We start from the raw sequence: 20,437 nt of genomic DNA on the forward strand, positions 1-20,437 counted from the left end.
AAAGTTAGACCTTCCAAATGTTACAATAATTAATCTTATGATAGGTTACACTTTATTCTTTCTCAGTCAGCTAACATTTAATAGAACAACATGACACTTATTATTTTGAGGGGAAAGTACTTTAGTACATCTAACATCCGACCATTAATCGACATAACACCACAGCTAAGGTCAAAATATATCCTACGGCATTAACTGTTATAGCTTCACAGGTTACAGAAAGGACAACTCTTACTGGGTTACTGCTTCTACACATGGAATATGCTTAGGCACACTTGAAATGCTTATTGACTTTTTTTTTTTGGCAACACAATACTAAAGAAATCTTCAACTATAATAAATTTAGTTTAATCCTTTATCCAAATGTGTGCAAACAAAGTTTGCGCCTGAAAGTATCTTCAGGACTGGGATAAGGTGGTACAACACCAGGACACCCCTTGCAATGGTGGAGCAAGCTACCAACACTCCTATCTCATTATCTCCCAAATGCAAAACACATCTCCTTGCAGATATGTATAATGTTATACATTAAGGGAGGGGCACTACCCAGACTAGTTTCGGCCTTTATTGAGGTCTCTTCAGTGGGAGCCAGGCCCAAGTGGAGATACCCAGGTAGAAGCATTAGCAAGGTGATCTCCTCCTATAGGAGTTGCCAAACGGTGTGCCACCTTTTTATTAAATTACTCTGGATTTAGAGAAAGATGTTAAAAGTTTATTTTTCACTTGGTTAGACTATAATAAATTTAGTTTAATCCTTTATCCAAGTGTGTGGAAACAAAGTTTGCACCTGAAAGTATCTTCAGGACTGGGGTTAAGTGGTACAACACCGGGCAACTCCTTGCAAAGGTGGAGCAAGCTACCAATACTCCTATCTCATTATCTCCCAAATGCAAAACACATCTCCTTGCAGATATGTATAATGCTATGCATTAAGGGAAGGGCCACTACCCAGACTAGTTTCGACCTTTATTGAGGTCTCTTCAGTGTTGTACCACTTTACCCCAGTCCTGAAGATACTTTCAGGCGCAAACTTTGTTTGCACACACTTGGATAAAGGATTAAACTAAATTTATTATAGTCTAACCAAGTGAAAAATAAACTTTTAACATCTTTCTCTAAATCCAGAGTAATTTATTAAAAAAGGGTGGCACACCATTTGGCAACTCCTATAGGCAGAGATGACCTTGCTAATGCTTCTGCCTTGGTATCTCCACTTGGGCCTGGCTCCCACTGAAGAGACCTCAATAAACGTCCAAACTAGTCTGGGTAGTAACCCTTCCCTTAATGCATAACATTATACATATCTGCAAGGAGATGTGTTTTGCATTTGGGAGATAATGAGATAGGAGTGTTGGTAGCTTGCTCCACCTTTGAAGGAGTTGCCTGGTGTTGTACCACTTTACCCCAGTCCTGAAGATACTTTCAGGCACAAACTTTGTTTGCACACACTTGGATAAAGGATTAAACTAAATTTATTATAGTCTAACCAAGTGAAAAATAAACTTTTAACATCTTCAACTATAATAACTGAATTATAGAAACAAAAATACACAAGTCTTGATGCTCTTATTTTTAGCTATCTACTAATTCCTTATTTTCTTCTATGTATTAACTTCGATTCTGCACTGTTCTTCCACTAACCATTTGGAATTTATAGTAGTATCAGAACTCCCATAGAAGCAATTAGAATTGCCTATTAATTCCCGGTCCTTTCGTATGTCGATTTACAGCATATATCAACTCCTCCACTAGTCTCTAAGCTGTCCCTAAACTTTCTCCTTTACTTACTTTCGTTTTCCAATCAACTACGTTCCTTCTTCCCGCCAAAATCCGGTTCTAACCAGTTCAGCTTATATCCGCTGGCTTCTCTGTTTATACACAGTAGTTCACGTTCTCAGCACGAGCTGACTAAAATAAACTCCATTTCTCCTTCAGCAGCCAATCAAATCCAATCAGTAGTATTACATAAAATCACTCTTACATACAGAAATAAAAAGATATATCACAATTCATATAATATACATTTAAATTTACATACACACAGTTTCTTATAATAAATTTTACAGAATTAACTAAATAAAATGAATGACATATTTATATAGAGTCTTTTCATTATTATTACATATTCTAAGATTAAATAATTAATTAATAACAAACAAAACTCAAAGCATTTATATGAATAATATATTACAAGCAAGAGACTAACAACAAGTAATATTTACAAGTCTTGCTTATGACATGGTGGATTATGTTAAATGTGAATGAAGTATTAAAACATAAAATATATCTTCATTCACAATTTAACAGTAACAGTTCTCACCACTCTCTGCAGTGATGTTCTGCAATTATTGCTGACGAGTGGATAGGGCAGTGCACGAAAATTCAGAATGTAGAACTATATCATCAGTTCTGTTACAATTCAGTAGCACATGTGCTACTTCCAAGAACAGTCTCTGTGATTTAAACCAGATCTGTGTAGTAGCTTTTCTTTTGTCCACCAAAGATGAAGTGATGAAGTGATTCATTAAAGGTGTGATGTGAAACATCTTTATGCACATAGAATTAAACTTGAAATATGAGGTGTCACAAAAAATGTAATGTTTAGAAATTGTGAACAAAAAAAGAAAGTTTCATTTTAGACTGCCATGACAAAAGCTGCTGTTGAAAGGCAAAAAGCTTACAATGCTCAGTTAAATGTCTCGTAACCAAAAAAGATTCAGAAGCAGAACCCATTGAATCATGTTTCATGATTAAAGAAGAAACTGATAGACTTTGCCACAATGGTATGACTTCCTTAGCAATTATTCTGTAAATTGTTATGAAAACTCAGTTCTTAATTCATCAGAAAACAAGGTGACTTCAGTTGCTCAAGATACATTCATTGGATGCAAAACACAGAACAAGAAAACGTAAGCTACATAAAATGTTTTAGAATTGGGGGTGGGAGGGCTACTCTACCAAACTTCCCTTGGCCGTTGGCAAACCATACCTCATCAACATGAATATAGACATTTCTAATGGATTAGCAGAGTTCCAGATGAGGAGGCTCAATTATAAAAGGATGTTTTATTTAGTTTGTGACTTAAAGCACAAGTTTAAACCCAAATTGAATGTCATCAAAGACAGGAATGGAGCATTACTAACAGAAGAACTGTAAATCAAAAACAGATGGAAAGAATACTGTGAGGAATTGTACAGCAGAGTGGATAAAGAAAATGTGGAGGAGCCCTCTCACCAGGAAAATTTTGATTTGGAATCTCCTCCACTTAGGCATGAAGTTGAAAGAGCAGTTAAGCAGCTTAACAGCAATAAGGCACCAGGTGCAGATGAAATCCCAGCAGAGTTAATTAAGGTCACACGGATTGGAAGGATAAGAGCATTTCATAGATTAATTACAAGGATCTGAGAGACAGGATCATGGCCTAGAGACTGAAAGAAGTCTGTATTCATACCACTACATAAGAAGAAAGGAGATATGAAAGCATGCAAGAACTATAGAACTATTAGTTTAATATCTCATGCAAGCAAAATTTTATTGAAGATCATGCTAAATAGGATTGAGGCCAAATTTGAGGCAGAGATGCCCAAGCAACAAGCAGGTTTAGAAAAGGTAAGGGTACCAGAGATCAGATCCTTTGCCTTAGACAGATCACAGAAAAATATAAAGAATTCAGACTCCTTCTGATAATGTGTTTCTTAGACTACTCTAAAGCTTTTGACTGTGTTCAGCATGTGAACTGTGGGAAGTAATGAAAAGAATGGGTTTACCTCAACACACTATCAGGTTGATAGCCAACTTGTACAGGGAGCAAGAAGCCACGGTAAAAACAGGTGTTGGATTGACTGATTGGCTTCAGGTTGGAAAAGGAGTTAGGCAAGGATGTTTACTTTCTCCTCACTTTTTAGTATATATACAGAGGACATCATGCATGAAGCATTGGATAATCTCAAGACAGGAATTATTATAGGAGGTAAATTGATCAGTAATCTGAGGTATGCTGATGATACAGTACTCCTTTGTAATGACGTGAAAGAACTAGGACAAATTCTTGACAAAGTTAACAAGATCGGTAATAACAGAGGACTTCAACTCAATCCTAGCAAGATAAAGATTAAGGTTCTCAAAGGAAATACAAACAGAGAAGCTCTTGAGAAACAAGTGTACCTTAATGGAGAAAGAATTGAGGAAGTCAGCAAGTTTGAGTACCTGGGATCCATTATTAATGTGAAGAATTGCTGTTCAGAAGAAGTTTAGGGATGGCTAAAACAACAGTCAGAGACTTGTCTAAAATTTGGAAGGCTGGATCTATCTCCATGGGAAAAAAGTTGAGGATTTTGGATGCAGTTGTTTTTCCAATAGCGACTTATGGATGTGAGACTTGGAACCTAAAGAAGGTCAGATAAGAAAAGGATATCTGCTTTTGAGATGTGATATGCTACAGAAGGCTGTTGAGGATATCATATACTGAAAGGCGTACAAATGAATGGGTGTTAGAAAAGATTAGTAGAACTTTAAGGCTCCTTAAGGATATTGACAGAAGAAAGTTAAAATATTTTGGACACATTGAAAGGATGGAAGGAGGACTTCTCAGAACAGTAATAGAAGGTAAAGTTTCTGGAAAAAGAGGCAGGGGTAGACCATCAATAAGATGGATGGATGGTGTGTGTGTGGACTAATCTTCAGAGATTGAAGTCTTCAGAAAAGCAAACAACATGACTACATGGTGAGGCCTGGTGTGGCACATCACCGCACATCGGAGTGACCTTACAGCATCTGTGGATGCCCAGTGAACATATAGACAAATAGATTAGCAGATGGAGCTTTGTGTCACCTGCCAAACATTAAATTTGAAGAATGTGCATCCAACAGTAAATGACCTTGGATCAAATTTCCAAATGCTCCATCCCCTAACCAAGAAACAAGGCACACAGTACATCCAATGATGTAACATCAGCAGTGCCCTTATTGAGATTGGATGCTGCATGTCTAGTATGTTTTTTGAATAATGATAAAAGAATGCCAGCTAAATGGAATCATTTTTTCATAATTTTGGCTTGATCCATAACTATTCATAAATCTCAAGGAAGAACTTTCAATTTGGTTGTGCCAAATATCAAAAGAACCACGAAATCACTGGTTTATATTACCTTGTCCAAACTAACTGATATAAATGGACTCTACATTGTTTCTCCTACCAATGACAAGACCTTCATCACAGATTGGGAAATGGGCAACTGATCATGCCTCTCCAAAAAGGAGTTTAAAAGGTTAGTGAGTAATCCATTGAGAACTATACAAGACTCTTTACTGAAGTTTGTCAAAGACTGAAAAGCTTATCCATTATTTCTCTTAATTGTCAATATTTCCAGGCTCATTCTGAAGATATCACAGATGTAGTTACTCACTGCCAAATATTAATGACCTCTGAAACTTGACTAAATAACAATGAGTGCATTAGTATGTCTAACTTCAGCACTGTTATGCAAATGGCATAACAGTGCTGAAGTACTAATACTTAATTATGGCATAATCATAAAGAGTATTAGTACACTCATGTATATGGTGTGACGTGTTGGCAAATATAAAATTACATTTAAATCAGTTATCAATCACTGGACTAATGAAATCTTGTAGCATATTGTAGTTTCTGCAGGCCAACATCATTAAATTAATTTGTGCTGATTTTCATTGACATATCCCATTCTGATCACCAAAATTTATAATTTTATTATAAGTACTTATGAGTAAATGCAGACTTTTTCTCCTGTGTGCTGGTAGTTTTCCCCTCCTTTTGTACATCCTGGAGATCGCTTTGTAGGCTGGAGGTGGATGAATCAAACACCTTCAATAAGAGATTTCTTAACACCAAAATTAAACAAAGTCCCTTGTCTCTTATTCATATTAAAATTTAAATCTGTAGGCCTATTACTTTTAAAAAAATCACGGCACTATGGTTTCGAAACAAGCACTTTTCCTACAATACGAACTTGCTAAGAAAGTATTCAGTATTACTAGATTTGAGAACCAGATACAGAATACCTTGATCTTCAATTTTAGTGGAAAAATATTTTCTTTATACTTCCTTGCGGATTGGTCACTAACATTTGCAATACAGATGTTATTTCTTTCAGTTTTGAGAACAGAGGATACGCCACCCATTGTTGTAATCGGCTTGCAGGCAATTTTTATAACCGGTCATAAACAGCGGTATTCCCTTTCCCGAATGTTGAAAGATTTCGATGTGTGAAAATTAACAATAATTCATGAATATTTCCATGTTTAAAAATATGCGGCTTTGTCGCTGACATTTGCAACACAGATGTTATTTCATTCAGTTTTGAGAACAGAGGATATGCTGCCCGTTGTTGTAATCGGCTTGCAGGCAATTTCTATGACCGATCATAAACAGCGGTATTCCCTTTCCCGAATTACTTCCATGTTTAAAAATACATGGCTTGGTCATGACATCACGGAACACTTATTCACTTTCTACAGAACAGTGGTGTTCTGCAGAGCACAATTTGAGAAACCCTGTGATAAGAACCCAATGAACTGTAATAGAATTGATGGTATAATTTTACATAAATTTTAGTACACCACTCAATCTGTCCCTCAGCAGTAATCACAAATGCCAATTCGGAGATTGCCCTTCATCCACACGACTGTCCTTGTTCTGAAGGTCATTTTAATTTTAGTCTTTATTTAGTGTGTCTTCAAAGTGCCTTTGATAATGATAGCCTGAGCTGGCAAAATCTCAGGTTATAAATATTTAATTTGGTTAGTAAATTATTTATTTAATTTCTGTTTCTAGTTTTTATTATTATTATTATTATTATTATTATTATTATTATTATTATTATTATTACGTGACACCTCAGAGGAAGTTGAAAGTTTATTTTTCACTTGGTTAGATTATAATAAATGTAGTTTAATCCTTTATCCAAGAATAAACTTTCAACATCTTTCTCTAAATCCAGAGTAATTTATTAAAAAAGGGTGGCACACCATTTGGCAACTCCTATAGGCAGAGATGACCTGCTAATGCTTCTGCCTGGTATCTCCACTTGGGCCTGGCTCCCACTGAAGAGACCTCAATAAAGGTCGAAACTAGTCTGGGTAGTGGCCCTTCCCTTAATGCATAACATTATATATATCTGCAAGGAGATGCGTTTTGCATTATGGGAGATACCGAGATAGGAGTGTTGGTAGCTTGCTCCACCATTGCAAGGGGTGTCCTGGTGTTGTACCACCTTACCCCAGTCCTGAAGATACTTTCAGGTGCAAACTTTGTTTGCTCACGCTTGGATAAAGGATTAAACTAAATTTATTACACCTCAGAGGAGTTCAGAGACTCATCGAAGGAGTGCACCTGCTCTACAGCTGTCCATCTCCACCAACTACAGTGAACCACATCATCTACACCAACGAGACCTACTGCCCACCACCCCTAGTATTTTCACAGACAATCACAACATCCATGCCCACAACGGGATTCGAACCCACAGCTTCCACATGTGTTATGTTCCTTATGGTGTGTGTGTGTGTGTTTCCCTCAGCCCAGTGTGATTGGCGTGGTAACAATGATACATTCGTGGGGAATTATTGTAGAACAAGGTGGTTTCCTGTCACCTTCCTTGTTCAGTGAATCTAGAATGTAGATATGGGTGCTCACATGGTTGGTTTTGACTGTTTTGACAGATGAAAAATCTGCGTTTCTGGGGGTAAAAAATTCTCTGCCAGCATGTGGGACTGGCTAACTCACCTTTGATTGAAAAACTCTGATAAAGGTTCTTCATATCACAGATGGGATTTGAAGCCAGGTCTTTGCATCAAGAGGGAGCCATTGAAACCATTTGAGCTACAGAGATGCTGATTCAGAGCACAATTTTCAGAAAATTTGTTGGCTGTCTTCAGAGGCAAAGCTAAAAGGTTATATACAAGTAGAATAAAATAACATAAAAATAAAACATTATAACAATGATGTGTTGCATAGCAGGAGAAGAGATAGATAGAACCCAAATAAGGAATGTATGATCATTCATGAATGACTATGGGTCTATCACCCACTGGTGTCTGATGCAGTTTTCATTATATCCTTTCCCATCTCTTTCTGTCAATTGCTAGATAGTTGAACTCTTGCAGACCTCTCTTGTGGATCATTCTTTAGTGTATGCCATCCATTCTTCCTTTAGGATGAATGGTTGTCATTCATCCATTCATCCTAAAGACATGTCCATAAAGGTCGAGTTTTTTCCCTAATTATTTTCTGCATTGGACTCTCTTTCCAGTTTACTTTTCTTTGGCATGTTCTTTTGAATGCTAGTATTCTCCTTACAGGATCTTTGACCGTAGAGAGCAGTCAGAAACTTATGTTTCCAGTATTAAGATTTGCTTTAAGGCTTATTAAACTTTACTCTTTCATGCCAGCATGGCTGGCCAAGTGGTTAGCATATCCACTCTCCAGCCAAAAGGTTGCGGGTTCGAATCCCGCTGTGGGCATGGATGTTTGTGATTGTGTGTGGAATTGCTAGTGGTGGTGGTGGTAGGCAGTAGATGGCGTTGGTGTAGATGATGATGGACATGGAAAGATGTAGAGTAAGTGCCCTCCCTCGATGAGTCTTTGGACTCCCTGGAGGTGACAAATAATAATAATAGTATCTTAACCTGTAGGCTTATTTTTCACTTTTGTTATCTGAGTTAATCTATAGGTCTCTCTGGGATACATGAAGCTCCTAACCTCTTCCATCTCATGTCCACTAACCTTTATTTTCCTCTTCATTTTTCATATTCCTGAATACAATTGTCTTATTTATTCAGCATTTCATTATCAACCCATATCTCTTTCCATTTTGCATACTTTAGCACTTTTCTTTCTATTTCTTAATCTTCTTTATCTGTGAATCTTAGGTTATTGATTCTCATACCCTGAACTAAAATTCCTCTTATATCTTCCTTTATAACACATGCTGTTCTTTTCAAAAACATGATAAAAATGATGCCCAAGGATATTGAATCTCCTGCCTCTCTTGTCAAGAACCATCTTGTTTTTCCACAGTTCTTTACAGCAGTTTCTATATTACTGTTGATATTCAATAATAAATGTATCAGATTCCTGTTCATTATGTACAGCCTATTCCACTTTCTAATCTATGCTGTCAAAGCTTTCTGAAAGTTGAAAGAGCAAGCATAGTACATATGTCTTTTTATTATGAAATGGATAATAAGAATAAAATTGCCATTTTAAGTGTATTTGAGGATCAAATTAAAAAAGTTGATTGAAAAGTGATTGAAACGGAATGGTAATTTTACCGTGTGTTCTCTTATTAATCGTTTTGAAAATATGAACCAGTTATTAAGATGCTGTCACCTTAGCTCTTAGAAAATTCAGTGTTACCTAGAAGTAGAATAGGTAAATATTTTCATTTGTGGCCGAAATAGGGATCACCAAGTAAGAATGAAATGTCAAAGCTTCTTTGGAAGGCCATGAATTTTCGTGTACATATCAGTTTATTCTAGTTTCTAATAAAAGTTTGATCAGGTGAATGATGTTGACTGGTGTTAACCCCAGTCAACATTATTCACTTGATGTCATTTGATAATGTTACGAATAAAGAAATATTTCACCGCCACCAACTCAGAAACTGATATTTACATATAGGAAAGAGACAAAAGAAGCAACATAGTGAGTTGCAATTTATTTCCTTAAAACTTTCCCTGATAATGTTACGAAGAAAGAAATATTTCACCTCCACCAACTCAGAAACTGATATTTACATATAGGAAAGAGACAAGAGGCAACGTAGTGAGTTGCAAATTTATTTCCTTAAAAATACAACAAATCATGAAAATTGTGGTTTAAGGTAGAAAGCCTGAATGATATATTATTTTTATTATTCATAACTAAAATTTTGAAGAAAGGGACTATTGTCCAGTCTCTGTAAAAACTCCAAGTCATATGGAATATCCAGAAACATGAGTGAAGAAGAAGAAATAGTAGACCTTGTTGTGATGTGTTTAGCCTTTGAGTTAAATGCATCTTTTAATACGTGTTGATAATTTTATTATATAGGTTAACATTTAGTTTTCACCTCAGAAAAACTCAGGACTAATTAGGAGTGATTTACTGTTTTTAACAGTACAGTGTAAAGTAAGTTGGATTTGTATCTATATTTACTTAACACTGTGGTGTTGGTTTCTGATCATTATTATTATCATCATTATCATCATCATCATCATTCAGGACCTCCATGGAGTCATAAGACTCATTGTAGGAGGCTCATCTTAAACAACAGAGAGTTTATCATACCACTCCTTAAACTCATTCACTGTTCCATGATCTCACTACCCTATCATGCAATTCATTCCATAGTTCTACCATCCTCCATGCAGAGAAACTAATGAGTCATGAGCAAGAAAGCGAGGACTTTCTTGCTCATGACTTCCTCTCACAGCTTCCAGGGATGGCCGCTTGTCCACGCTATTGCTTCACGACAGTTTAAACATCTCAATCGTATCACCTCTCTTTCTATCTACCAAACTTTGCAGTCCACATTCCCTCAATCCTCATAGCTAACATTGTACAGTCCTGATATCATTTTTGTTATCTGTCTGAGTACCCTTTCGAAGGTTAATTTATTCCCTTTAAATTCTAGGGACCCTGGGGAGTTGAGTAAACTAGATGTTAATAAGGCTGTGGGACTTGATAATATATCACCACGTATTTTAAGGAATGTGCCAGAGAGTTGACACCTGTCTTGACATATTTTTTTAATATGAGTCTTGCACTCGGTCAAGTCCCTAAGGAGTGGAACGAGGGCAAGATTGTGCCACTTCATAAAGGAGGTGATTGAACTCAAGCATCAAACTATAGGCCTATCTGTGTGTCAGGTGTTGTGGTTAAGTTGTTGGAGCAGCTTGTGAGAACTAGGATCCAGAGTTGGGTTGACAACAATGGTATTATCTTTGGTGGACAGCAAGGATTTGCTAAAGGGAGGTCATGTTTTAGTAATCTACTTACTTATTACAATAAGGTGACTGCATCCACGGACAGAGGAGAAGGATAACACAGTAATATACTTAGATTTCGCAACGGCTTTTGATAGATTACCACATGATAAGTTGATAGTCAAACTAGAGCAGATGGGATTGAATATTAGATTAGTGCATTGGATTGGAGACTGGCTATCTGATAGGTATCAACAAGTTGTGTATGGGGGAGCGATATCCAGGAAAAAAAAAGTCACTAGTGGAGTGCCTCAGGAGTCTGTTTTAGGGCCATTACTGTTTAACTTGTATATTAATGATGTAGGTGAAGATTTGTATGGAGATATTCAGTTGTTTGCAGATGATACAAAGTTGGGACAAACCATGAAGAGTAGTGAAGATGTTATGGCCTTACAGAAAGACTTGAATAGATTGAGTGATTGGGCATGGAAACGGGATGTGAGTTTAATGTTGCAAAATGTAAGGTTTTAAAATTTGGAAAACAAAGATGGGATGCAGAATTTATACTTGGTGAGTATATATTGTTGGAGGTGGAAGAAATAAGAGATCTGAGGGTGATAGTGGATCAGGATCTAAAATTTAGGGGACACATAGCCAAAATTGTGAAGACAACACAAAGGCTTCTGGGAATGATGCTGAGGACACTGACATGTAGAAGTAGGGAGATTCTTCTTCCATTGTATAAGGCTTTGGTTAGGCCACACATGGGCTATTGTGCCCAGATTTGGTCACCTGGTTTTCAGAAGGATGAAGAGATGTTGGAAAGGGTCCAAAGGCGACACTAAGGTAGTTTGTGACCTCTGGAATGTCGAGTATCAGGAAAGCTTGAGAAGATAATAACTAATAATTAAGGAATTGAGTGCGTACACTAGAAATATAAATTAAAACAACTTTAATAAATACTTTCCGATTCGGCAACGTCACATTGCCATCTTCTTGGGAACTTAAAATAAAGAACAGGTGCATGCAAGTACTACATAACAGCAAATGAGAAACGAAGCGAGGAAGCTACCGTTTTCCTAAAGTCCTGATGGTGCCCCCCTGGCGGGCTACATTGGTAGTTATTGGCCTTTGGGCTGAAGTTCTTCTGATATATGTTTCCCAAATTTGGGGGCAGTCTAATGCACCCAAATTTGTTGAGGTTTGGCATGTTCCTAAGGGCTGAGGCTGATTCCATGAATAGACTTTCATATTTGAACTTGCTGCGGTGTATTACTGTGGCTTTCTTCAACCTTATTCTGTGGCAGAATCAAGTTCACCCTGGAAAAAGAGAAAAACAATATATATTTATTTCGCAGTTTATAGAAAACCCACCCATACAGGCAGATACATTCACCAACAACCCCCTCACAACAATATGGAGTTATTAAGACACTATACAACAGGGCAAAACTGTTCAAATGATCAAGCCCTAACCACTGAACTAAATCACATCCTTAACACTTTCTCAGCCAATGGCTACCCCCGCACAAAAAAAAAAAAATCCAAAAAATACTTAAACCAGTTATCCACAACCCACCTCCCCCCCCCCTTCACAAAAAAGATTATTCTAAATCCATCACCATCCCCTACATTTGAGGCACCGCAGAAAAAAATCAACAAAATCCTAAAAAAACATGACTTAACCGCCTGTTACAGACCATATAGAAAATTGGCATCCCTTATCCGCTCCACTAAAGACCAACCACTTCCCCTAGACCTACCTGGTGTATACCAGGTCCCTTGCAGCTGTAAATCATCCTACTTTGGCCAAATAGGCAGGACAGCAAATATCAGAATCTCAGAACACAAGGATTACATCTGATTTCATCAATACAGCCACTCTGGGCTTGCAGACCACGCTCTAGATACTTGCCACAGAATAAGATGGAAGAAAGCCACAGTGATACACCGCAGCAAGTTCAAATATGAAAGACTATTCATGGAATCAGCCTCAGCCCTTAGGAACATGCCAAACCTCAACAAATTTGGGTGCATAAGACTGCCCCAAATTTGGGAAACATATATCAGAAGAACTTCAGCCCAAAGGCCAATAACTACCAATATAGCCCGCCAGGGGGCACCATCAGGACTTTGGGAAAACGGTAGGTTCCTCGCTTTGTTTCTCATTTGCTGTTATGTAGTACTTGCGTGCACCTGTTCTTTATTTTAAGTTCGCAAGAAGATGGCAATGTGACGTTACCAAAATATCGGAAAGTATTTATTAAAATTGTTTTAATTTATAGTTCTAGTGTACGCTGTCAATTCCTTAATTATTAGTTATCATGTTTAACCAGCGTATAAGCCTTTCAACAAGAAAAAAGAAAGATTGAGAAGATGTAATTTGCAGAGTCTGGTGGACAGGAGGAAGAGGGTAGATATGATAGAGACCTACAAGTTGGTAAGGGGTTGTTATAGGATCAATGCTGGAAAGTTCTACAGAAAATAGTGGGAGAACCAGAGGTCATCCCTGGAAACTGTATAAAGAGGGTGTGAGTAGGGGAGTGAGAGGCATTTTTTTTTTCGGGCAGGGTTGTAAATGATTGGAATGCCTTGCCTGAGACTGTGGGGTCTGCAAGGAGTTTGAATGTGTTCAAGGCACAGTATGATGAGCTGTGTGTGATAAAAGGACCTCCCAGATGAGTCTTTTACTCCATAAGGTCTTGGGGTAATAATAATAATAAATCTGAGCACAATAGTCCAAGTATGATCTGATCAGGACTTCATACAATGGAATCACACTCTTCTATCTCTGCTGGCCAGCATCCTTCTCAGTATTGCAATAACCTTCTAAGTTACCTTCATCACTTTTGTGATATCTCCTGTACACTTCAAATTTCAATCAATCATCACCCCCAGATCCCTGACCTCCTCCATATCTTCTAGAACAGTTTCTTCAACAGAGTATGCAGTCTCCCATCAATGTATCCCAAATTTCAAAACCTTACATTTAGTTGCATTAAGCTGATACCCATTCATTTGCTCATCTGTCCAGCTTATTCAAATCCTCCTGAAGGACTACCACATTGGCACTATTACTAATAACCTTTCCCAGCATATCACATTATCTGCAAACAACTGAATATATCCCTGCAATCCATTGGCAGTGTCATTGATATAATGGTTAAACAATACAAGTCCCTTCTGCTTTCTTGATACTGCTCCCTCATACGCAACTCTTGTAACTTCAATATCAGCCTATGTGGTGTACCTTTGTAAAAAAAAAAAAAAAAAAAAAAAAAAAGCAGTATATGCCTTATTTTCTTACAACTGCTCTTGTTGATACTTTATTATAAAAGGTTTAGATTACTAAAACAAGAGTGCAGTGGATTATTTTGGGGATGGGGGGGGGCACATTTTGCTAACTGCTAGGATATCCTAATATCTCAAAAAAAAAAAAAAAAAAAAAAAAAAAATCAAACCCTTTTGTTATTCTTATTCTTCCAAGATATATGACGTGCCTAAGATTCATAAATCCAATTCCCCTCTAAGATCCATAGTAGATACCACTGATTCTCCCTGCTATAAATTATCCAAACAATCAGTAAAATCTCTTGTTCCCTCTTTACTGATCATACCACATCATGTATAAAAAATTCTTTCTATTTAAAAGTTCTATTGAAAATATAATTGCTAATGATACTGATATCCTAGGGAGCTTTGACATCACCTCATTGTTCACTAACATTCCCCTAAATGATACCTTATGCTTTTAAAAAAAAGTTTTTTCCCATTGATATCATCGACCTCTTTTTTCCTTTGCTTTCCATTCTGGCTATTTCTCTTGGAAGAAGAAAATTTATAAACACATAGAGAGTACCTCTATGGGGTCTCACCTCCCTTTGCCAATTTTTTTGTGGAAGATTTTGAAAAACAAGCTCTTGAGTCAGCCACTCTCAAACCTTTTATCTGGTTAAAATATGTAGATGATGTCTTTTCTATTTGGTCTCATGGCTCAGACACATTAGATACTTTTCTGTCACCTCAATAGACTTCACCCTAGAATTCAATTTACTTGCCTTTCTAGACACCTTGGTCACCCCTCCTATCTAATGGTAACCTGTCCTTTTTAGTATATAGGAAACCCACTCACACAAGCAGATACATTCACAAACTCTCCCATCACCTCCCCCCCCCCACACACACACTCACTCAACAACATACTGTCATAAAAATACTAACCTATAACTCTTATAACCTTTATTCCAACAAGACCTCTCTTGCAGCAGAACAATCATATGCACCACGCTTTTCTATCTAATGATTACAGTTCCCCACAATATCAAAAAAATAAAATAATCAATCTTCCTCCAATCCATAACCTTTCCTTCAGAAAGATTTTAGTAATGCTATTGCTATGTCCGAGGAACAGAAAAAAAGTATCCAAAATCTTAAAGAAATACAATTTTTGCCCCACTTTCAAGCTCCACTTAAAACTAGCTATCCTTATCTGCTCCACTAAAAACGAACTCCCTTCCCTCTCAATTCCAGGTGTATATAGAGTTTCATCTTCTTGCAAGCTGGCCTACTATGGACAGATAGGAAGATCTGCTACCATCTGAATGGAAGAATATAAAAAATACATATGCAGTCCTGACTATGGTCCATCTGGCCTTGCAGACCATACTTTAGATACAGCTCACAGAATCAATTGGAAAAAGACCATCATGCTCCATTACAGTGAATTTAGAAGAGAAAGACTATTTTTTGAATCTGCTACTGCTATTAAAAATCAGACTATTTTAAATAAACGTGGTTGCATAAAGCTTCCCAAAATATGGGAAACACTAATACTTCGAGATCCCAGCTTACATCTTAGGCCGCTGACAGGTGTCCATACAGGGTGTGTCCCATCTAGTTAGAACTGTAGGCTTTTGTCCACGTTTTACAGTTAGTTTAGTTTAGTTTGTGCTTCCTTTGTTTGTGTGTGTGACAGGTCTCATTTTATACTCCAGGACAATGTCTCTGTAATTGAGAACCATTAAATACTATTTTTAATCATTTTCTAGTGCTGTTTCACTCCATTAAACTTTTATCATGAGTTTTTTCCAGCACTTAACACACATCTTTTATGGCTATAAGGCAAAAATTAAGAAATATTACTATTAATAGTGATACTGTTATAAGTTGTTTTATAGTAGTTTCAACTATAAAAGGATGTAACAAGAGTTAGTCAATAGAAAATTTACACGTTATTATTCCTTGTAAACAGTGATTAAGTCCATTCCACAGGAATACAAATGAGATGACTAAATTGTTAATATGGTTTTAGTACTACAATGTTTCTTGAAGTAGAGGAGAGTGGATGGAGTTTCCATTAAACCTAAATAGGAACAGAGGAGATGCCTATATAACTAAAAATATTAGTTAAAAAAAAAAAAGAATGCAAATATATAGTAAATTACATAGTATTCAGCCACTAAGTAACTTAGTGTTCAGCTTGTAGCATAAGATGGCATTAGGCTGCCAATGAGTAGCAGCCTAATGCCAGATATGTGATTTTTCTGATTTCTGATATGTGATTATATAAACAATCTAGCTGAAAATTTTTCTACTTGTTTATATTATAAATTGAAGATGTGACAATATAATGTATATAATGTATATGAAAATATGACTTCTGCATTACTTCAACCTTATCACTTCTAGGTCTGGCTCCCACTGATGAGTGCTCAATAAAGGTTGAAACCAGTCTAGGTAGTGGCCCTTTGCATAATGCATAGCATTATACACATCAGTAAGGATATGTGCATTGCATTGCATTATGTGATACTAAGGCAATTGATGTGAAGTCATTTACCTCTATATATACAAATAGCCTAGTCATGAAGTTTCTTCATATGCAGATATTGTTTCCTTAGACTTGGATAAAGGATGAAACCAAGAATAGAATTTCTTGGCATCTTTAATTCATTAAACAGTCTATTGTTGTATTACAAATATATTGCAGCATGTATATCAAATATGAAAATGTTACGGATGAAAAATATTTTCAAAGTTAAAAGTGGGAAAAAAAAAAAAATCACTGTCTGAAGTAACCTGTGTTGTGAGTTAAAAAATAATACAACTATTCACAAATTCTTCATGTCAGTTAATTATGACTTTCCTATATTTGCATTTTTTTTACATGAATTGCTATTATACTTAAATGGATACTTCTTATCATTCAGTACAATACTGTTTCACTTTCTTAACTTGCAGTTCATTTTAAAATGTCTTGTGTTATTATAGCCAATGGTTATGTGTACAAGTTGGTGGAATGGTATGACCGGGCTGGTGAGGAGCATTCAAGTTTAGTAGATGTATTCGAAGCTACTGTCCCAGAACCAGTAAGAGCTATGGAGATATCTAGTAAGGTATGTATTACGAATTTCTTTCACTGTACACATATGCATGCAGCATGCTCAGCAGATTTACCACCAACAAAAAAATATTTTATAAACTTAAGCTCATAAATTTCTGGGTGACATGTGTAAGAAGAGCTCCCGATTGAGATAAGTTTTCTAGGAATAATTAAACATATATACGTAATTGTTTGAGTAAGAGCGGCTGTAAACGTTGTGCGCTACCGGTTTTATTAGTATGGGGGATTTTTTTTTGCCTAAATTTAATTACGAAATCATTATTATTAGACGTAGTAACCTGCAAAAAAAAAATGGCGGTGGCATTGTCATTCCATGACTTTAATTTCGATTTCAGTCGTTTCGTTAAGTGTTAGGTCTCTGTTATATGTATTCTTTTGATTACATAAATGATTTGTGGATATTTAGTGTGGATGGAAGGAGGGGTGTGCGCAAAGTGTAACCTGAACAAGGAATTGATGAATGCAAATATGAAATTGATGACCGAAAGTGCTAGTAGCGAGAATGTCAAGGGAAAATGAGTGCACGTTTGAAAGAGAAGGATGGTGACAAAGAGAGACGAAAAAATGTTAAAAAATCAGTAAAAAAGAAAAAGAGTGATTTGAAAACTGTAACGGATGTTAAAAGGGACGAAAGTGAGGTGAGAGTGGCAGAAGGAAACGAAATTGAAAGAACGAATGAAACTAGAAATGGCGTGATGCAAGAATCGAAAGTGAAAAAAATCGAAAGAATGAATGATAGCAAAAGTTCGACGCATGTTGGACTAAAAGTACAGAAACAAAGAAAGATGAATGAGAGTGAAAGTGAAAAGAATGATAGTGAAAGTTGGACACATGTTGGACCGAAAACATGGAAACAAAGAAGGATGAATGAGAGTGAAAGTGAGAAGAAGGGGTCGAGAGCTAGAAAGATTGAATGATAGAGAGAATGTGTCGCGAGATTCGGAAGTTGAATTGAATTAGATGAGGCAAGAAATGAAATGGATGCAGAATGAAATTAAGAAAATTCGGGTAAAAACTATTAAAATAAATTATGATGGCATGAAAGAGTTAACGAAAGATGAGCGAGTGGTGTTGTATGGTGACTCCATTATTAAAGGTTTGCTGGAGGATAGAATGCACAAGGTATGTTTTCCAGGTGCTAAAATGAGTAGAGTGATTGAGGCATTGGATATGAGCCAGGAGCGAGCAAAAGAGTTAATAGTATTAATAAGTATGAATGATTTGAGAGAGGACAAAGAGCATGTCAGAATGGATATCAGGAGGCTGCTTAGAAGGATAAAAGAGAAAGTGTGATAGGAAGGGTAGTCAGTGTGTTACCTAGGTATGACTGTGGTGAAATGAGGCAGAGAGCAAGGATTATGAATGATATGCTGGCTGAAATGTGTGAGGAAACGGGAGTAAAGTTTGTTAATGTGTGGAATGAGTTTGAGAGATGAAGTGAGCTGTATGGGAGCGATGGACTGCATTTGAGTGGTTATGGTGTGAGTCGCTTGGAGAGACTGCTGCTGGAAGGTAGAGAGGTCAATAGAGAGAATGAATCAGATCGAGCAGGAAGTGATGTGGAATAGCAGGAGAGCAAGACAGGAGGGATTGATGAGGTGGTTATGAATGGGGTAGTGAGTGGTATGAGTACAGAAAATGAGAGAATGGGTGTGCAAGAGGAGCAGGGAAATGGGGAGGCTCAGGGTGGACAGGGGCACACAGCATGAGAAATGTGGATGCTCCAAGAGGAGGTGAGCATGTGTAGGCAGGAAAGGAATGGGATGACCAGGGATCAAGAGGAAACAGTTGGAATTGATAAGGGTTCTAAAATGAAGAAGCAGAAAGGGAAATGGCCCCAGTCGAGCATAGAGAGATCACATCGAGTGAGTGATATCAGTGCAACTAGCTGTAGATCCAGAAATGAGCTGTTGTGTTTGTATAGCAATGCTAGAAGTATAAGAAACAAGGCAGATGAAATGGTTGCACTAATTGCGTCTGTTCACCCAAAGATTGTCAGAATAAGTGAGACATGATTGGAAGAGGATGACATCCTGACAGGAATAGAGATGGAAGGGTATGATGTGTGTCAGGACAGAAGAGGTAAAAAGGGAGGGGGAATGCTATTAATGATAGAGAAAGAGTTATGTCCATATAAAGTAGAAATGCAAGAGGGAAATGATGCCAGTGGTTTTGAGGCAGTATGGTGTGAGATAGAGGTGAATGGAATCAAATACTTGGTGGGATGTTGTTATAGACTAGGTAATATGAATGGTGGTGATAATGAAATGTATAATCAAATTAGCCAAGCAAATAAGAAAAGGGTGATCATTATGGGTGAGTTTAATTATGGCAATATAGACTGGAATGATGAGATAGCAACTGGAAGTAAAGAAAATGAGTTTCTTGAGTTTTTGAGGGATAACTACCTCAGACAGTATGTAACAGAGGGCACACGAGGAATGAGGGTCTTGGATTTGGTCATCTCATCAGAGAATGTAATTATAAATGAGGTGTCAAATCATCCACCAATTGGTGAGAGTGACCGTGAGGTGATTACCTGGGTGGTTGCCAGCAGTGCAAAGTTCTCTATGAGAAAAGGGTATATGTGAAAATACAAGGGGGGGGGGGTGATTATGAACAGCTCAGGAGACAGCTTGCTGGTGTAGCGTGGATTGAGGAGTTAGCTGGAAAAGAGATCAATGCAGCTTGGGGGATTTTCAAAAACTATTTAGTAGATGCAATATCTAAATGTATTCCAAGGTTGAGAAGGTTAATTAAGGTAGGTGTGAGATGGATGAATAAAGAGATTAAGCATGCGATACTGAGAAAAAGGACATTGTGGAGGCAGCATAAGAGTAGTGGAAATAACTAATTCCATGAGGTCTTCAAAGGCCAGGCAAGGAGGGTGACTTGGTTGGTGAGGGTAACTAAAGAGAGGTTTGAACAGCAGTTACCTAATGAAGCCAAAAAGAATCCTAAGGAGTTCTTTCAATATGTAGCCAGCAAAAGAAAGAATGATTATGGAAGGATGTCATTGATAGAAAATGGTATAAAGACAGCTGTTGCAGAATGTGTGGTGGAGATACTTAATGAGCAATTCATAAAGG

General features: G+C 37.1%; 1 protein-coding gene across 1 annotated transcript in view; it reads left to right on the top strand.

Moving 5' to 3' along the window:
- Positions 1-20,437, top strand: part of LOC150098250 (semaphorin-2A-like) — a 667,728-nt gene that overhangs the window by 536,706 nt on the left and 110,585 nt on the right. The window contains exon 11 of the mRNA XM_090406288.1: positions 17,216-17,340. Within this exon, the coding sequence (XP_090262414.1) occupies positions 17,216-17,340 (125 nt within the window). The remainder of the gene's footprint in view (positions 1-17,215; positions 17,341-20,437) is intronic.

The sequence above is a fragment of the Typopeltis vanoorti genome, chromosome 16 (assembly GCF_054136105.1).
Source record: "Typopeltis vanoorti isolate ZY-2024b chromosome 16, IOZ_Tvanoo_1.0, whole genome shotgun sequence".
NCBI classification, from domain to species: Eukaryota; Metazoa; Arthropoda; class Arachnida; order Uropygi; family Thelyphonidae; genus Typopeltis; species Typopeltis vanoorti.